Source organism: Mus musculus, chromosome 4 (assembly GCF_000001635.26).
Source record: "Mus musculus strain C57BL/6J chromosome 4, GRCm38.p6 C57BL/6J".
Classification (NCBI taxonomy): Eukaryota; Metazoa; Chordata; class Mammalia; order Rodentia; family Muridae; genus Mus; species Mus musculus.
Genome location: NC_000070.6, coordinates 25191609 through 25210300, shown reverse-complemented (window position 1 = coordinate 25210300; position 18692 = coordinate 25191609). Strand labels below are relative to the sequence as shown.

Genomic DNA, 18692 nt, shown 5'->3' with positions numbered 1-18692 from the left:
ATGATGGCCGACTAGGCCATCTTATGCTACATATGCAGCTAGAGACATGAGCTCTGGGGGTACTGGTTAGTTCATATTGTTGTTTCACCTATAGGGTTGCACACTCCTTCAGCTCCTTGGGTATTTTCTCTAGCTCCTCCATTGGCGGCCCTGTGTTCCATCCAATAGCTGACTGTGAGCATCCACTTCTGTGTTTGCCAGGCACTGGCATCCACAAGAGACAGCTATATCAGGGTCCTTTCAGCAAAATCTTGCTGGCGTATGCAATAGTGTCTGCGTTTGGTGGCTGATTATGGGATGGATCCCTGGGTGGGGCAGTCTCTGAATGGTTCATCCTTTCATCTCAGCTCCACAAATGTGACCTAACATTTCCTCCTCCGTGCTTTAATGTGCAAAGCAACTCATGTCCATCATCTTGATGAAGCCTGTCTGTATTTGATAAGATATATATTGATATTCTTGAGGACATCTTTAACACATGAAGCATCATGAGTTTAGAATGGCATTGTAAGTTGCAGGAGAACAAGGAATCATGACGATGGTTTGGTACCCTGGCTCCTGAATACCGTGATGTTTTAACTGTCCTGACAGCTCTCCTAAAACTACTTTTATAGTTGCATTTGGATGGCTGGAAGGCTCACTCAGCTTCCCAGGCTGTGGAAGACTGTGGCTATATGAGGATAGGATTTGAAGCATTAGAAGCTAATGAAATGCTCTTATTGGCTTGTATACAGAGGATGACAAGGGTTATTTCTATTTGAATTTTAAACTATACACTCCTTTTAAAAAATAGCTGGATATAAACGATTATGGTCAAAGCAAAGGAAAAGGATAATTTTCAATTCAAACCAAACCCAAAATTTGCTTAAATAAAACCAAACTATTGGACATCCAGACCTTTAAATAACCCCCCTCCCGTTTTATTTTGTTACACTTGAATATTCTACTAAAAAACTGGTAGCCCAAACTGTAAATGCTTTAAATTCAATTATTAACAGTAAAAATAGAGTTAAAGGCGGTCTTCAATGCTTTAGTTTCTCTCTGCTGTGTTCACAATCATTACTGCTGGGGAGATGGCACCGTGGGCAAAGCATTTGCTGTATAAGCCTGAAAATAAGCGTTCAGATTCCCCAGCTCCCATGTAAAAACTGGGCCTGGTGGAACAAATCTGCAACCAGAGCCAGTCCAGATGAAATGGGAAAGTCCAGTGATAGATCCTGTCTCATAAACTAAGGTGGAGAGCATTAGACAAACTTCTAACCTATACATACACACACACACACACACACACACACACACACACACACACACACACACACATTACTGTCTCCTCCAAGTCAGTCTTCAAACCAAACTTGGATATTAGATTTCATCTATGCTGCCTACTTCTTCAAAAGGAATATAATCACGGGCAAACTTTTTTTTCAAATGTTTCAGAGCTTTGGGATATATTATTTTTGCAGAGAATCCATTTTTCAACTTTCTGATCTTTTAAGCACAGCCTACAAATCATTTGACCAAACAAATCAAAGGAAGCATGATTTTGCGTGTGCCTGCTGACAGGCATTTGAAGTCAGTGGGAGGCATTCTCAATTGCTTCCCTTCACACATACCACCGAGCTCCTCATTTACGTATTCAGAACACTGTAGTGTGCCTTTTCACTTCTCGAAAAATTGACTTATACCAAAAATCTTTAGTTTCTAAGAAACTTGATATACCGTTAAAGTGTGTTTAGAATATGTTTTATTTTTCAAAAAATCTTATAAAAGACAAACTATGTCTGTGTTTGTTAGCAAAGATGGCTTAGCATGGATTTTTAACACCTAGTAAAATTGATACAGATCTGTAGTCATCTAATACCTTCAATAGTGCATTTCCTTGGTCTTTGTAAGAGATGAACATGAACATATTCCAGGTTCCTCAGCAGCTCTGAGGACAACATCTGTGGATTGCAAAGAAGAGATGATTGTAAAATAGCTACACAGGAAGATGTAGCAAGAATTTATCAACCTGATACTCAATAAAGATGTTTCAACCTTTAAAATAACATGAAGGTTAAACTGGCTTTAAAAAGGATATAATGTGGGCAAGCTAAGTGGTAAAATATTCCCCTAGCTACAAAGCCCCTGGGTTCAATCCCCAGTACTATACAAGCAAAATGGCGACCTGAGAGGCATCTGAGGCTCAATGTACCATGTTACAGAGTCCGTGAGTCCATGCTCAGCTTTTATGTGGGTGATAGGAATCTAAACTCTGTATTATCAGTTGAGCCCTGAAATTAAAACGTCACCTGTTAGTTTCAACCACTTTCTTGTTCAAAGTATGCTATTGTAATGGCTTTCCAACAAGGCTGAGCGTGTGCAAGTGTCAGTACCATCTCTCAGTAGCTGTAGCAAAGGACCCTGTCATCATCAAACACTCAGGACTGCTTATCTCCAGAAAGACCAAGTCTAGACCATGTAGAGGTGCTGAGGATATCCGGAAAGGGGCCTCCGTAATCTGGTACTGAGGATCGGGTAGAGAGCTAGTCATTGTTCACAGTGACGATGCTCATCAATCTCCAGCCCTCGGTGTTCTCTCAGGCATGCTGAGATGCTTTCAAGAAAAGTACTGCAGCTTCTGTTTTGTTTTATTGTGTTTGTCAGTGTTTGTCAAGGTCAGGAATTGATATAAATATGTCGGGTAGAACTATAATAGACCTAGCAAAGATACAAATAAGAGCTTACTGAAAGACAAAGTAAATCAATTGCCTACTTCCTTTACGGTGTTCCAGAGTCCAAAGTCATTCTGCCTCTTTTCTGACCCACTGTTTAAGAAAATTGGATGTATTTTCATTTTTGATATTCTGTATGATCTCTATAACATTTGGATTCTCATGTTGTTTTCTAAAAGCTTTCAGATGTTTTCAAGGAAACAAACCATTCTAACACAGTGTGGTGCATAGTTCAGAGCACCAAGTATCGGGACAGAGAAGCTTGAGATTGTCTGAACTACAAGGGTACCCATGCTCATTGCCTTTCTGATGCTGCTTTGGCAGGTGATAACTTCCGGTGGGATAACCTTCCGTGATCAGATATGGCATAAAGAGTGTTTTCTGTGCAGCGGCTGCAGGAAAGAGCTTTATGAGGAGGCATTTATGTCAAAGGATGATTTCCCATTCTGCCTGGATTGCTACAACCATCTTTATGCTAAAAAGTGTGCAGCCTGCACCAAACCCATCACTGGTAAGTGCTCCATCTCAGTATGGTTCCACCATGACACAGTTACAACTATGGAAAATGCTACCTAGTAAATTTAGGAAATGCAAATAAATATGTAATTTCTATCAGTGACATTTTCATTTGAGATAAACACAAGTACATACTCACTTTTTAATCTAAATTTTACATGGCCCTCTCAAGGAAATGACAGGGTATAATTTAGGTGGTGACACTGTAAAAAAAGAAAATATTAAACCTACTTATATGTTTTCTAAGGACAGTCATAGTCCAAGGTAGGAAAACAGGTAAGCTAAAAGGTCAGAGAAGGCTCTAATAAGGAGGTCCAGTTTGAGAGTCTTTGAGGAGTTGAGAGGGCAGAAAGGGTACTATTAAATCAGAATCCTACTTTCCAACAAAAGCCAAAAGAGATTCAACATGTAAAAGCTTTTAATTAAATTCAACTATTCTATAAAATAGCCAAAGCCATAATTAGAGTAACATAAAACAGGAAATGGTTGGATTTCTTTTTTAGATGCTTTTAACAAATGTTTTACTCCTTAATCTGTATTCACTTGCAGCAACTTTTGATTATGAAAGAACGCAATATAGTATTCTACTAAAGAAGCAAAGTACATGAGACGTGGCTTGAAAAATAATGTAGATGACAAATCGATCCATACTAAGTAGCTTCTCGCAGGGCTGGAGGAGCACACTGTGTTTGTCTCAGAACCATGTCTAAAATGTTAATCCTGTGGTAAAGAGGCTGAAGCCAGCATGAGACTTGAGAGACCTAGCAGCTATCCATCCAGGCAATTTATTGTCATTAATTCTGTGACAGAGCTATATTTCCCCTTTCCATTCCCAGTATTCTTAGAACATATTTCATGTTTTAGCTCAGATTGCATAAGAACAAATAAATTAAGTTATTCCCTTTCCTACTCCAACCTCAAGTCTCTCTCTCCCTCTTTCTCCTTTTCTCTCTCCCCTCCCTCCCTCCCTCCCTCCCTCTCTCCCTTCCTCTCCTCTCCTCTCCTAAGTCTCTGTTGAATCTACTTACATTTTCAAATAAAGGAAAATACTTACTGTGCTAAGCTAAAATTAAAGGTTTTCCACTTGTAAACAAAGAAAGTGGTTTCCAGGTTAAGCACAATCTTGTCTGTCTATATTGGGGCACCGTGTTTCTCAGATTCACACGAGTCCCTAGAAATATTTGGCTAGCAGACAGGTTTACTTGGCCAATATTTAATTGACAGGGACTAGTAAAGGAACTAATAATAAATCCATTGCTACAACTAAAAGCAAATTAAGAGCTTGCCACAGTCAGGCTGCCTTCACCGGCCCTAAGTCACTCACTAAGCAGCAGAGAGGAGCTGCCTGGATGGATAGCTGCTAGGTTTCTCAAGTCTCATGCTGGCTTCAGCCTCTTTACCACAGGATTAACATTTTAGAGATGGTTCTGTTACAGGAGCAGGTCCTGCTTGTCCCTCACACGTTTCCTCTAACATTAAGTGGTGTTACCTGCCTCCTTGGCTCTTTCAAGATCTCACATTAACAGTTCTGGACACTGGCTCCTAACCACTCCAGTCTCTTGCCTAATATGCATCTGTAGCTCCTGCAAAGGAAGCCAGTTACCAGCTCCATCACTTTTAGAATGAGGGACTTCCTGCAGTTCAGTAGCACCAGGACTCCAGATTCTCCCTAAGAAATCCTCCAATCACACTCTGCCCTAATTTGATTTGAATTGGGCAAAAAAAGAGGCCCTGTGATGAGAAAATTAAGGTGTAACATAATTCAAAATATTTTTACAGCTCTTGGAGAATTCTAAAAGTTAATGGCAATCTCACAGAGCCTACACAAGCCCTTACCTTGATGGGGCTCAATTCTGATCCATGACAGACTCATGTGCCTATGTGATGTTTCTAGTAAATGTATCATCAAGCTTCATTCGGTATGGACAGAAACCAACACTTTTTTACACAATAACATAAAACGAAGCACCAGACCGAAAACTAATCTGAATGTGGTAGCATTTAAGTGAGAAGGGTCAATCTAAAGTAATTTCTAAGGATTGTCTCCAGACTGAAGTGCATGCAGAAACTTTGAGCTCATTCCAATATTTCTTAGATATATGTAAAGCCCAAAGTCAGGCTTCTTTAAACTGGAACCCTCTGAGTTAACACACAACGGGGAATGCTGGGAACGCTATGTATTTTTCTTCTGAGAGTCATGAATTCATGGAAACCCTTAGGCACCTAAGGAGTTATGCATTCTTACAGATAAATTCAAGTTCAGGAAACTTATTGCACATTGTGCTGACTACAGTGAATGAGAACCTATTATACAATTGAAAATCTAAAAATGACTGAATTTTAAAGGATGTATCTGAAGTAATGCATGTTAATTAAATTGATTTAGGCATTCCATAATGCTTGCATATGACATCATGCTGCATACTGTAGATAAATACAATTTAAAATCAATATTAATTTTAGGAGAATCTATTTATGTTAGAATGTTTTTAGTATTGTATCCTATTGTAGCTAAATCTACCTACAGCTGGGTCCATGTAATTTGCTGATGCTGTTACAATGAATTGGCTTCAGTTGAACTAATTTCAGATATAAGTATTATTTTCTTTTTGGGTTTTATATTTAATTAAAATATAATTACACCACTTACTCCATTCACTTTCTCCCTTTATCTCTTCCTATCTCCTCTTCTGAAACTCCTCCCATTTCCTCCTTCACTCTTAATTTGATAGTCACTTTCCATTGATTGTTGTTGTATCACACACATGCACAGAGAGAGGGTGGGGGAAGAGAGAGAGAGATAGTAAATACAACCTACTGGGTCTGTTTATATGCATATGTTTTCAAGGCTAACCTCTTTGTACTAGATAACCAATTAGGGCAGTACTCCCTAGCTCTTCAGTCATTAGTTACCTGTAGTTCTAGGGGTTGTGTAGTTTTCTAGGGGTAGTTCTTTGACTAGGGCTTGGAATTGGTGAGAATTTTTTTCCTTCTGCACCTATTGCACCTAATGTCACTATTCAGGTGCTGTTAATGCAGTCTTCTCTAGGATACACAACTCACACACTTCATAGTCCATCCTCTCTTCAAAGATGTCCCCTGATAGTCAAGTACAGCAGTTGTGTTGTAGCTGGAACTGTTGGGGCTGGGTTCCACACCATCTCTACATTTTGTCCAATTGTAGTTTTCTGGAATGGTCTCCATTTGCTATAAAGAGAAGGTTTTTTGATGAGAGATGAGAGCCACACTTATTTGGGAGTATAAGTATCTCTCCTCTTTTAAGATGCCCACTACCTCTTGAGATATCTGAGCTAGATGAAGCAGCTTGATGTGAAGGAAGTACTCTAAACTTGACATTACAGGACCTTGCTTCTGCCTGAGTTGCTGACTACTGTGTGACTATTGGTAAATAGCTTCCCCTGGAGACCCACACTCACCATCACTACACAGTGAGCCAGAAAAGAACCACATAATACCTTCTCTCCCATTCTTTTAATTTAGAGAAAATAGAGCTTCTTATTTATTTATTTATTTATTTATTTATTTATTTATTTATTTAATGTATGTGAGTACACCGCTGCTGTCTTCAGACACACCAGAAGAGGGCATCCGATCCCATTACAGATGGTTGTCAGCCACCATGCGGTTGCTGGGAATTGAACTCAGGACCTCTAGAAGTGCAGTCAGTGCTCTTTACCACTGAGCCGTCTCTCCAGCCGAAAACAGAGTTTCAAGCACTAAGTTTCTACAGAAAGAAGCACTAATGTGCTCAGTTATGCTTACACAAAGATAACGTTAGCTTAGTGAAGTTAGTATCATAGGCTGCAAAGCCAGACTGCAGAACCAGAGACAGATCTTCCCAGCTTAAGTGACTGGCTGCACTTTTCTGTTCCTTAGTATTTACCTACAAATTGAATGTGATGCTCGTATTTACTCTATGAAGGTTAAACAAGGGCTCTATACACGTGTTGGGACTTAGGCTGGAGAGTGACAAACTCCAGAACTCGACAAATGCTATCTTATATTTTATTGGCTTATCAGGTGCAAAGGAAGCCAGTTGAAATAGGTGTCAACAATTTCTTGTTCCCTTTCTTTCTTTCTTCCTTCCTTCCTTCCTTCCTTCCTTCCTTCCTTCCTTCCTTCCTTCCTTTCTTTCTTTCTTTCTTTCTTTCTTTCTTTCTTTCTTTCTTTCTTTCTTTCTTTCTTTCTTTTTTTGAGATGGGGTCTCAATATGTAGCTCTGGCTACCCACAGATACTCAGATATATACTACTCAATATGTAGACTAGGCTGCTAGACTCCCATAGATCTGCCTGCCTCTGCCCGCCAAATCCTAGGATTAAAGATGGGCACTGCCACATCCAGCAGCAGGTATGATTGCTAAAAAGAGTTACTGCAAATGACCCTGGTGACCTAAAGAAGTAAACACAACCAAATTTGAAACAATTTGCAAAATCCTCAAGGGTTGAACTATGCCTTAGAATCCTACTGCTAGATGTCTCAATTTTTCTTCCTTGTAAAAGTTTATGGCTACTTTTACATTTGTCACTTGAACATGGTTTGACAATATAATTGAGAATAACTCAGAAGTTTCAATGTCCTACACATTCAATAATTAGTTCTTTGAGAGAGATTATTTATGTATCCACAGAACCTTACTCTTACAGTTAACTTATGAAAGCTTTAATTAATTGGCATACATCTTAGTTAGGGTTTCTATTGCTGTGATAAAACACCATGGCCAAAACAGCAAGTTGGAGGAAATGAAAGCAAAAGCAAATGGGAAGGAAGGCTTATACTTCTATATTACTTCCATATCCATCAGTGAAAACTTCCATATCGTCATTCATCACTGAAGGAAGTCAGGACAGGAACTCAGATGGCAGGAACCCTGGAGGCAGGAGCTGATGCAAAGTCCTCAGAGGGATGCTGCTTACTGGCTTGCTCCCCATTGCTTGCTTAGCCTAATTTTTTTTAATAGAACCCAGAAAGACCAGCCCAGGAATGCTGCCCCCAATTACTAATTAAGAAAATTCCCTAGAGGCTTTCCAACAGCTAGATCTTATGGAGGCATTTTCTCAGTTGAGGCTCTCTCCTCTCTGACTACTCTAACTTGTGTCAAGTTGATAGAAAAACTAGTCAGTATAGTATACTACTAGTTTACTCTTATTGTAAGATAATGATAGGACTATCACAGATAAATAAGATACATGTTTAATAAAGAAAAGAAAATCATATCTGAGTGAAAAAAATAAAAACAAAAGGAAAAGAGTATGGTGGAGGAGAAAAGTATATTGTAGATGAAAGGGAGAGCATAGCCAGAGACAGACACATCATGGAGAGTCCTAAATGGTCATGGGCCATGTGAGGAGAAAGGAGGAGGGGACAGAGAGGATCCAAATACAGCAGCCAGGAGGCCAAAGGTACAAAAGGAGCAAGAAACCAAAATGCCTGAATTATATAGGGAAGAGCCCCTGGGGAAAGGCCAGCCCAGCACCTGTGGTAGAAAGTTTAGGATGGGGGCCAGGTATGCCAGCCATACCCTATATAGATAAGGACTGAGGGATGCTGGGAAAATCTGGGAGCCAGGGCCCCTTTGATATAAGTAAGCACCTCGACCATTTGTCCCAGGTTTGAAACTTAACAGGATCTTAATTTCTTTATGAACTAACCTCTGTGTAAAGATATAGAGATGGCTCAGTGGTTAAGAGCACTCGCTGCTTAATCACAAAGACCAGAGTTCAAGTCCTAGCATCCATGTTATTAGTTCACCACCACCTATGAATGCAGCTCCAATAGATCCTACACCTTTGTCTGGCATCCTCAGACACCTGTACACACATGTGTACAAACACGCAGACACAAATACAAACATTTTTATATGAAAAGGTTAAAAAAAACTCCATTATCATTTTCAGAGAACTTACATGAAGTAGATTAATATTCGCACTTGTGCTTCATCATATCATAAGAGAATTAGCTAATGCATGTGAATCAGCAAAGGAAACATTTTTGTCACTCCATAAGTCATAAGCAAGTCACCAGAAACCCATGATGTGAACATTACTTGGAGAGAATTGTCAAAGGAAATAAATATCCAACCTGTAACATTCCAATCACTTCCCAACTTCTAGAACTTTCCTTTCTCCCTACAACTACTTGACATGAGTTTGTTGAGATGTAAGTTAAGATTATATTAGACAGACGGGTCGGTGTTTCAGTGAGTGCTTTAAAAACTAATTTAGCTTAAGCAAAGTCAAAGTTGTGATGGAGGTTGAAGGCCATTTTGGAACTCATCTCTGAATAAAGTGACCAGGTATCTAGAGTGAGGAGACTCCTCCACTCACATTTACATTCCGAGCCAAAGCTGTCGCAGGACAAAGTACTATAACTGTTACTATAGAATAGCTCTAGGATAGTCTGGAAGACATTCTCTGCGCCTCAATCCTCCCAAAATAGGACTTGTTCCAAGTAAAGTTAGCATGGAAAAATGAGAAGGAAAGTCACTAAAAAAATAACAGAAGTATACATTCCTTTCATTGTATTTTCTATTGGCAGTGAAGAAAACTTGATCACATGAAGAGGGGGACAAAATACATTTCTGTTTGGGTTCTGTGGGCTTCCACATTCCCGCTGTGCTGTAACTTCCTAACTATCAGGCACAGTTTTTATTTGCCTCTTCCCCAAAAGAATCATTTAAAAGCACACAGCCAGATCATTTTACCTGCTTAGATTACAGCAGAACTGAGTTAGGAATCTTGTGTGGCTGAAATGCTCTGTTGAGCATGAGGCCAGAGAGCCACACCCTGTGGAGTTACTCGGGTCTACATTGTCTGGCTCTCTCTATGCAGTAGTTTCTAGAGGTTTTGCCAACTTCCCAATTTGGTTATTGAAAGAATGAGTTACTCTTTATCTCCAATTCCTTTACAGGCCTCAGAGGTGCCAAGTTCATCTGCTTTCAAGACCGCCAGTGGCACAGTGAGTGCTTCAACTGCGGAAAGTGCTCGGTCTCCTTGGTGGGTGAAGGATTCTTGACCCATAACATGGAAATCTTATGCCGCAAGTGTGGCTCCGGGGCAGACACTGACGCTTAGAAAGAGACAAGTCTTTCACCATCTGAAATCTGCTTTGCCCTTGCTCTCACTAAATCTGGAACTTAGTGGCACTAATTTTTTTTATTTGTATTTTAGAAAGTAGTTTAGTGTGGGGTACATAGCATAAGAGGTTTAGCACGCTTTATAATTGAACTCTATAATAAGAAACACACAAAAACCACAGTCCAATGGAAATGAAGTACTAAGCCTCAAACCTATATCTCCTTGCAAAATACTGCACTCTACTGTTTGAATGAGGATTATACTTTTTTAAAGCATATTTCCTATACTTAGTGATTATGAATATTCCTGCTGACGGACATGTTTTCAAACTTCAGAAGGAAAATAACAAGATCCAACTGAGAAGTACACGAGAGACAAATGTTTGCATTGTTAGCTGGTTGGTTATATCTAACATGAGATTGAATATGAATGGCAGGAGAACTAGATTTATGGGAAAATCAATTAGCAATCATCACATTTTAGGATCTTTCTTTCAGAATGACTTAGAATCATTCTTTGTTCACAAGAACTGAATGAGAGTTGAAAAAAATGTGGATTTTCCTCATATATACATTATCCACCACCAGTGGCCCCTTAGTCAATAGAATTAGACAATTATAGTACCTTTATAGTTAAGTACAAAGGGCATCATCTCTACCTAGGGAAAGTCAAGCATGGATTTTGACACATTTTATATTAATTGTATTTTCCAGGCCCACAATGGCTTTTCTAAATGCTTACAGATTCTAAGTAAATCTAACCAAAATAATTGTTCTCCCCAAAAGCAAAACTTGAGAGTAAATAGATGATTAAATTTTCACTTATAAAAATTAATGTTAGGGAATCAGCTCAATGTTAGAACACGGATTTCATCCAGACATCTAAGGCATAATAGAATGTATGATTATTTCTAAACTTCACACATTTTGCCTTCAAAAATTACATAGATGATTAATGGTCAAATGTAAAAATGGTATTTAAAGAAAGCTAGTAAAAGTAATAATTTAAAAATAATAATTCACTGCTGGTTATTCAGGACCTGCAAATAAGCACAGTGCAAGATCTCCATCGTTCCAGTCTCCCCAGGTGATGCTTGCACCTCCCACCTGCCCCAAAGCCAACAACCCCAGGGCTCTGGTCTGCTGCATGCCCAGGACTTCCAAACACTCAAAACCAGCCCACAAATCAACATTTATTCTATCACACAGGATATTTAGTGGGGATTCTGCCATCATACAAACAACCTTTGTTTCAAACACCAATTGATCACAGCCCTCTCTAGCCTAGGACAACCAGAAATCAGTTTCTTCTCTAAGGGTTCTATCATCATGCTTGGTTACAAGAGCTCATGTGTAGAAAGTTCAGGAGAAAAACTCTCCCAGATGTAGCAATATGTTGAGCTTCAGACTCAATATGTTGAGTGCAAAAGCTTTAAACGTTAAGATTCTAAGTCTAGTAGAACAAAAGCCTATGACATTGGTGAAAATTACAATGGCTATTGCATCGGTTAAAGTAGTGTAAGATATGAGGGATGTTCAAAAAATGTTAAAGACTCCAAGAAACTAATAGAATGCCAGGCCACACATAAAATTTGAAAGACACAATTATCCTTACTTGAATTAGCAATGGCCAAGATATTTTCTCATATTAACATTATAATACGCAGACGAATCAGTATTTTTTTTTGCATTAAATGAAATTGCACAGATAGCACTAAACATGCTGACTGTTCTGGGATCTAGAAAATAATAATACTGCATTTACTTCTTTAGAAAACTAAGTTCTTCAAAACTTATATTGATGTACAAGATATGGCATTGTCTCCATTAGCCAATTATAGATAAACACATAGCATATGATGTTTTCTGGTTAAACAATTTGAAATATTAGGTATTTGTTGTGGCATGTGGAGATTGCATTTAATTTTTTAATGGTAATGAAAATCAAACCCTGGACCTAACACATGCTGTGCAAGAACTCTACCACTGGGACACATCTTCTATATTTATCTTAACAATTAAATGTATAAAATTACTTGCTAGATAAACATATTATTATCATATTTTAAGTATAGTTCATAAGTATATAGAAATAATTATGTATTTTAACATTGCTTAGTCACCAAATATATAGCATATATGTGCTGCCCAGAAATACATGTCATGTTTCTGGGACTTTGAGTTGGGAGGAGGACAGATTCAGGTTCAAATATTGGAGGTGTCCCTTGCAAAGAACCCTTCCCCGATGCTTAAGGAAAGTGTCCCTGTAGAGACAGCATTCATATGCAAAAAAAGAAGAAAGACTTCTTCACAGTGACCCACACAAAGATGGCTGTGGAAAGCATGGATAATTTATTTGATTTATAAACAGGAAAGTTCTCTTAACTGACATATTCAAAAGTGGAATAGGTTGCCTCAGTAACCAGTGGTCATCCACAATGCAGGGGGACATCTACAAGGGCAGGGAAATAGTCAGAATCAAGTCTCTCACCAGATGGCTTGACAGCTGCCAAGACACTGCTATAGTGCATGGAGAAATGCTGCAACTGAAAGTCAGAGGAAAGGAGAAAGTTAACTGACAGGACAAAGGGTGCAAATGTATAGAACAGGCCATGGAAGTTACCAGCATTCGTGGTTAGGACTGAAAAGGGCAGTTAGGACAGTAAGTCACCAGCATTCGTGGTTAGGACTGAAAAAGGCAGTTAGGACAGTGTTCAAAGACAGTTATGCCAGCATGTATACTGTGGGGCAGAGGACCAGAGTAGAGTGGGCAGGAGTTGAATAGTTGGATTTCCTATGCTCACCATGTGCATGGGTTAGTGGCTGCAACAGTGAGAGAGCAAGCAACAGGAAGTTGGGTCTAGAGGTGTGTTTGATGACGTAGGTGAGCATACATATGAAAGTGACAAGATAGAAATGACGCTGATAAAACAGGATTTTGCCCTTCAAGTAAAATGGGTAGGATTCTCAAGGGTTCAAGTCTGAATTAACAAAAGCGTGAAAAACCTTGACTGAGACAAATTAGCCCGAGTGGGGAACTGAGACATGATCATATCATAATCATGGATTCAAAACTCAGTCATGATCATTTTAGGAACGAGACCACATTATAGGCTGCAGTAAAAGAGATCAGTCAGGGTGAAAAATGTGTGCCTCTGAGCACAAAAGACCTTCATTAAAAAACCACCACAAAATGCCAACATGAAAAATCAGCCTCAAAGCATTTTTGATGTTAGCAATATCACTTTTTAATGTAAGAGTAAAAATACTTTTTAAAGTACTTGACATACTGACATAGTTCATGTGTTAAATTTAAAAATGAACTTTATACTATGATATGGTTATATTTAACTGAGCATATAAATTATTCTCTAATGCTTTTATAGATGTTTTGCATCTGTAGCTGCCACAATACAGCTTTTTGTTTTACAAATGGTGTTTTTTTCTGAAGCTTCTTATAGTGAACAAATATATCCTGCACATGGTAGATATTTTTGAAATGGATTTGGAAATTTATTTTTTACATTATCTGTGCTGTAAACACAACAGATAAAGAATAACTTCTTTTCCATTTCTACTTCTATTTCATGCATCTTCCTTATCATTTTTATAATAGATAAATTACTACACTTGGGAATCATCTCAAGCCACTAATAGGAAAATACCTTAACTAAATATTGATCCAAACAGAATGCCTTTATTAGTAGTAAATAACCTTTGTCCTGACATTTTTATAGTGGTCAGATTTAAATAAATTAAGTATTTTTTATTTCTAAGTACTATCTCTGAGATCAGGAAAATAGCTCACTTTAGAAAGATATTCCCACCATAACTCAGACTATTTTTACTATATTCCACTTATTTTTGTCTGAGTTAGAGGAATTGTTAAAACTCTTGGTAGTTTTAAGCTCTTGTTTATTTTATTGAAATTAAGGCTTTTGTATCCACAAAGCTTTCCCAAATCCACACTGTTTCATTCTGTAATTACTTTAGGCAATATTTTTTTAAAATGTTTGAACCAAATAAATATTTGGAAAAATAAAGGTTGCTATTATTATTTTTAATGACTTTTGAGAAGTCATGTTATTTATATGTACACATGAAAGTTAAAATTAATGACCTTGTGTCTTCAAGTATTGTTTCTTCTATTAGAGTCAATCTATCACTAGATATTCCCTTCATCCTGAACATTTCCCTGAAGGAACATTAAACCTTTAGTTCTCATTAAACTACCAGTTGTCATTAAACTAGGAACATGTCATATAGCCTCACCATCAAGAAATGTCTGGGGGCTGCTGACGGCTCAGCAGTTAAAAGCACATACTACTGTTGGAGAGGACCCCACAGTCCGGGTGCCTCATACTGGTCCAGTTGCTCATCAGCTTATCCAGCTCCAAGGGGATCCAGAGTCTCTAAGCTCTGCAGACATTTTCATGAGCATGCACACACGCATGTACCCACACAATGAAGTTCACCTGAGAACACAGCAAGACCTGTTTCAAATGAGGAAAGCACCGTCTCAAAACACTGAGTCTTTCACACGATCCCTATCAGGACTTGAGACAGTATACTTCAAGAGCAGGTGTAAACTCAGAACTCAGAAATTACTAAATCTGAACTTTATATAAATTATATATTATCAACATAACAGAACGATTCCATGGGAGAAGAAATGAGAATCTTCATTTGAGCCATACAAATGGTTCAAATTTCTTCTCAGTGGGAAGAATAGTTAAGACTCTTAGTGTTTCAAGATCTTATTTATTATATTAAAAGCAATGTTATATGGATAACACAAAACTGTATGAAACTTTGTCTAATCCCCACTTTTAAGAGAGCATAGAAATACACTTCCTCAACTGGTCACTCATGTGCATCCTTAGATGGCCCCAAAGTGCATCCAGAAATAGAGACATTCTTTATTAGAATTAGAACAAGTCTGACTTTACCTGATTGACTAGCTGTAGGGTCAGGTATACTCGGGAATAATGGAGGTAGGGAGGTTATTAATTCTAAAATTGGAAATCAGAATGGGAAAATCAAAGAAACACAAAAGGAACAGGCTCAGAGTTTAAGTGTATTAAAGAAAGAACAAAGATTGTGTGTTTTTTAGCCACAGGATGGGATACATCTACGGTTGGGAAAATAAACAGCATACTCTGATAGAACTATACTCCACATCAGAGGAAATAAGAGTATTTTGCTAACAAATTTTCCCAGCAATGGCCACGAACTTATTGGTTAGATGTCTATAAAAGGTTGTTTGGCCAAATAATATTGGTGAGCTCAACAGACATTCACCCAGTGACACAGTGTCATTACAAGCTACTCCTATCTTATTCAGAAAGGAAAATCTAATGTAGTGTGTGAAAAGAATAATACTTGTAGCTTTGATTTTTAAGTCAATTTTAAACAATGGTTCTTAAACGCTTTAGCCCCTCTTTTCCCTCCAGAGGTAGTAGAAAAGAAAGGATCTGGGGAAATGGACCTGTTTAGAAATTGTTCTTTGAAGTAACTCCCATCTGTGTTGTCCAGAAATCTATAATTTAATTTACAGGTCAGCAACAGCATCTAGATTCATTTGCAAAATACTTTACAGATATACCAGCAGTCTAGATTAGCAGAGTCAGGTTAGCAACAGTGGTGATATGACCTAGCAGAGACAGCCAGGCCTCAGCCTTAGCATAAGTCAGCAGGAGAGACCAGGGAAGAGCACCAGGAAAAGTTCTCAGCGGTGTCTCTCAGAGAAGCCAAGAGCAGCAAAGACAAGACCAACAAGTGTTGCACAGCTAGCTCTAGAAGCAAGCCTAGCCCTGCCTCCATCACTGTCCATCAATTTTTATTTATATTTTCTCTAAACACCACATGCCCTCCATGGTTCTTGCCTTATTACATGTCTTCCCTCAGCGGATATCACTTGGCCAATCAGCCCCAGTCCGAGAAAACAGCAAGAAACTATAGCACACCACCAGAAGTTTTTTTGTGTGTTTCTCTCGATGGAGTCCTTGCTAATGGAGCTCAACTACACAATGTAAGGCAGAACAATATATGTGTGTCATTAGTGAAGAATCTTTGATCACGGGTCCTGTCATGTGCTTGCTTTAGCAGAACATCTTTCTCTTGTATATGTTTCAGTGAAATGTTTCTTCACAAGCCTGCCTTAGTGTTTTACCTGTGTCCACATCATGAAAACACATGAAAATACTCCTTCATGTATTTGCCCCAGCAAAACATCATCTAACACAGCTGAATTTCCAAAGAACCCTGAAGTTTCCACTCCACATACTGAGTGCATTGGTTTTCTCTTTAAATCCTGAGCTGTGCCTGCAATGTCATCAACCAGACTCTCTTCCTGGTAACTCCACTTCAAGGTCTTGGCCAGAACCTGAATGAAGGAGTGTGGACAATGCAGGAGTAGGAGAATAGGGGAGTGGTGGCTTTAAAAATGTTATTCGTAAAATTATAGGTTAAAATTGAACTTCAATGAACACTGGCTATCTTATATAATAAAGATCTAACACAATTACATACAATTCCAAGGAGCCAAAATATATAAACAAAAAATAAAATTGTAGTCTTGATACCTACATTTTAATGTCATCTTTGCTTTCCATCGAAGTCACTCAGATGCCAGCAACAGATACACCACTGATCTCTTTCTCTTCTGCTGTAAGAAGTGTGTTATTTGGGGCTAATATCCACTTATCAGTGAGTACATATTGTGTGAGTACAGTATCAGGATGATGCCCTCCAGGTCCATCCATTTGGCTAGGAATTTCATAAATTCATTCTTTTTAATAGTTGAGTAGTACTCCATTGTGTAGATGTACCACATTTTCTGTATCCATTCCTCTGTTGAGGGGCATCTGGGTTCTTTCCAGCTTCTGGCTATTATAAATAAGGCTGCTAGGATACCCAAGATATAAGATACAATTTGCTAAACACATGAAACTCAAGAAGAATGAAGACTGAAGTGTGGACACTATGCACCTCCTTAGAATTGGGAACAAAACACCCATGGAAGGAGTTACAGAGACAAAGTTTGGAGCTGAGATGAAAGGATGGACCATGTAGAAACTGCCATATCCAGGGATCCACCCCATAATCAGCATCCAAATGCTGACACCATTGCATACACTAGCAAGATTTTATTGAAAGGACCCAGATGTAGCTGTCTCTTGTGAGACTATGCCAGGGCCTAGCAAACACAGAAGTGGATGCTCACAGTCAGCTAATGGATGGATCACAGGGCTCCCAATGGAGGAGCTAGAGAAAGTACCCAAGTAGCTAAAGGGATCTGCAACCCTATAGGTGGAACAACATTATGAACTAACCAGTACCCCGGAGCTCTTGACTCTAGCTGCATATGTATCAAAAGATGGCCTAGTCGGCCATCACTGGAAAGAGAGGCCCATTGGACACGCAAACTTTATATGCCCCAGTACAGGGGAACGCCAGGGCCAAAAAGGGGGAGTGGGTGGGTAGGGGAGTGGGGGTGGGTGGGTATGGGGGACTTTTGGTATAGCATTGGAAATGTAAATGAGCTAAATACCTAATAAAAAATGGAAAAAAAAAAGAAGTGTGTTATTGTTACTCTCTCTTTCTTCCTTTGAATTCTTCTGATAGTATCCATGATATACACATCTCCTAAGTGTTTGTGCTGTCCCTTCACTATAAATGGACATGAATAATCTTTGTTAAATAAAATATTTTAAAACTGATTTATGGGGGCTGGAGAGATGGCTCGGTGGTAAGAGCACTGGTTGCTTTCCCAGAGGACCCACGTTCAATTCACAGCACTCACAGAGTGGTTCACAATTGTCTGTAACTCCGATTCTAGGGGTTCCAACACTTTCATGAGCCTGATGCACAGAAATGCTTGCAAACAAAGCACCCACACACAAAAAAAATTTTAAATTAGTGTTTAAAACTGATTTGTGCAGTGTGAATGTGAATATGTTCAACATACAATACATACCATGTGTTACCATGTACAATAAAAACATTCAAGAAAAATTGAAAGTAGAGCAAAACCTGATTCATGCTGCTGATTGCACCATTTTCTGAAAATAGTAAAAATAATTTATTTGTACACTTAAAGTTAGTAAACTCTATGATATGTAAACTGTCTCAAAAAGGGCTTTTAAAAATACTGTTTTTGTTTTCCTCCTCTAAATCCCTCAGATAAGATCCATAAGAAATCTCACAACGTCTTGGTTGTTCCCTGAAATCACTTCTCCAGGTCGTAATTCGCCCTTTATGTTCTTCTGCCCTGCTGCTTGTTTGATTTTGCCAGAGATTCCTCCTCTCACCCTCCTGTCGAATGTTTAGTTTCCATCAAAGCACAGTCAAAATAACCACGTCTAG

General features: G+C 38.6%; 1 protein-coding gene across 3 annotated transcripts in view; it reads left to right on the top strand.

The window, feature by feature from the left end:
• Positions 1 to 10394, top strand: part of Fhl5 (four and a half LIM domains 5) — a 42946-nt gene extending 32552 nt beyond the window's left edge. For all 3 annotated transcript variants that reach the window (NM_021318.5, NM_001379528.1, NM_001355498.2), the window contains 2 exons: positions 3039 to 3225; positions 10160 to 10394. In NM_021318.5, the coding sequence (NP_067293.1) occupies positions 3039 to 3225; positions 10160 to 10323 (351 nt within the window). In that variant the 3' untranslated portion in view covers positions 10324 to 10394. The remainder of the gene's footprint in view (positions 1 to 3038; positions 3226 to 10159) is intronic.
• Positions 10395 to 18692: the final 8298 nt, after the last annotated feature.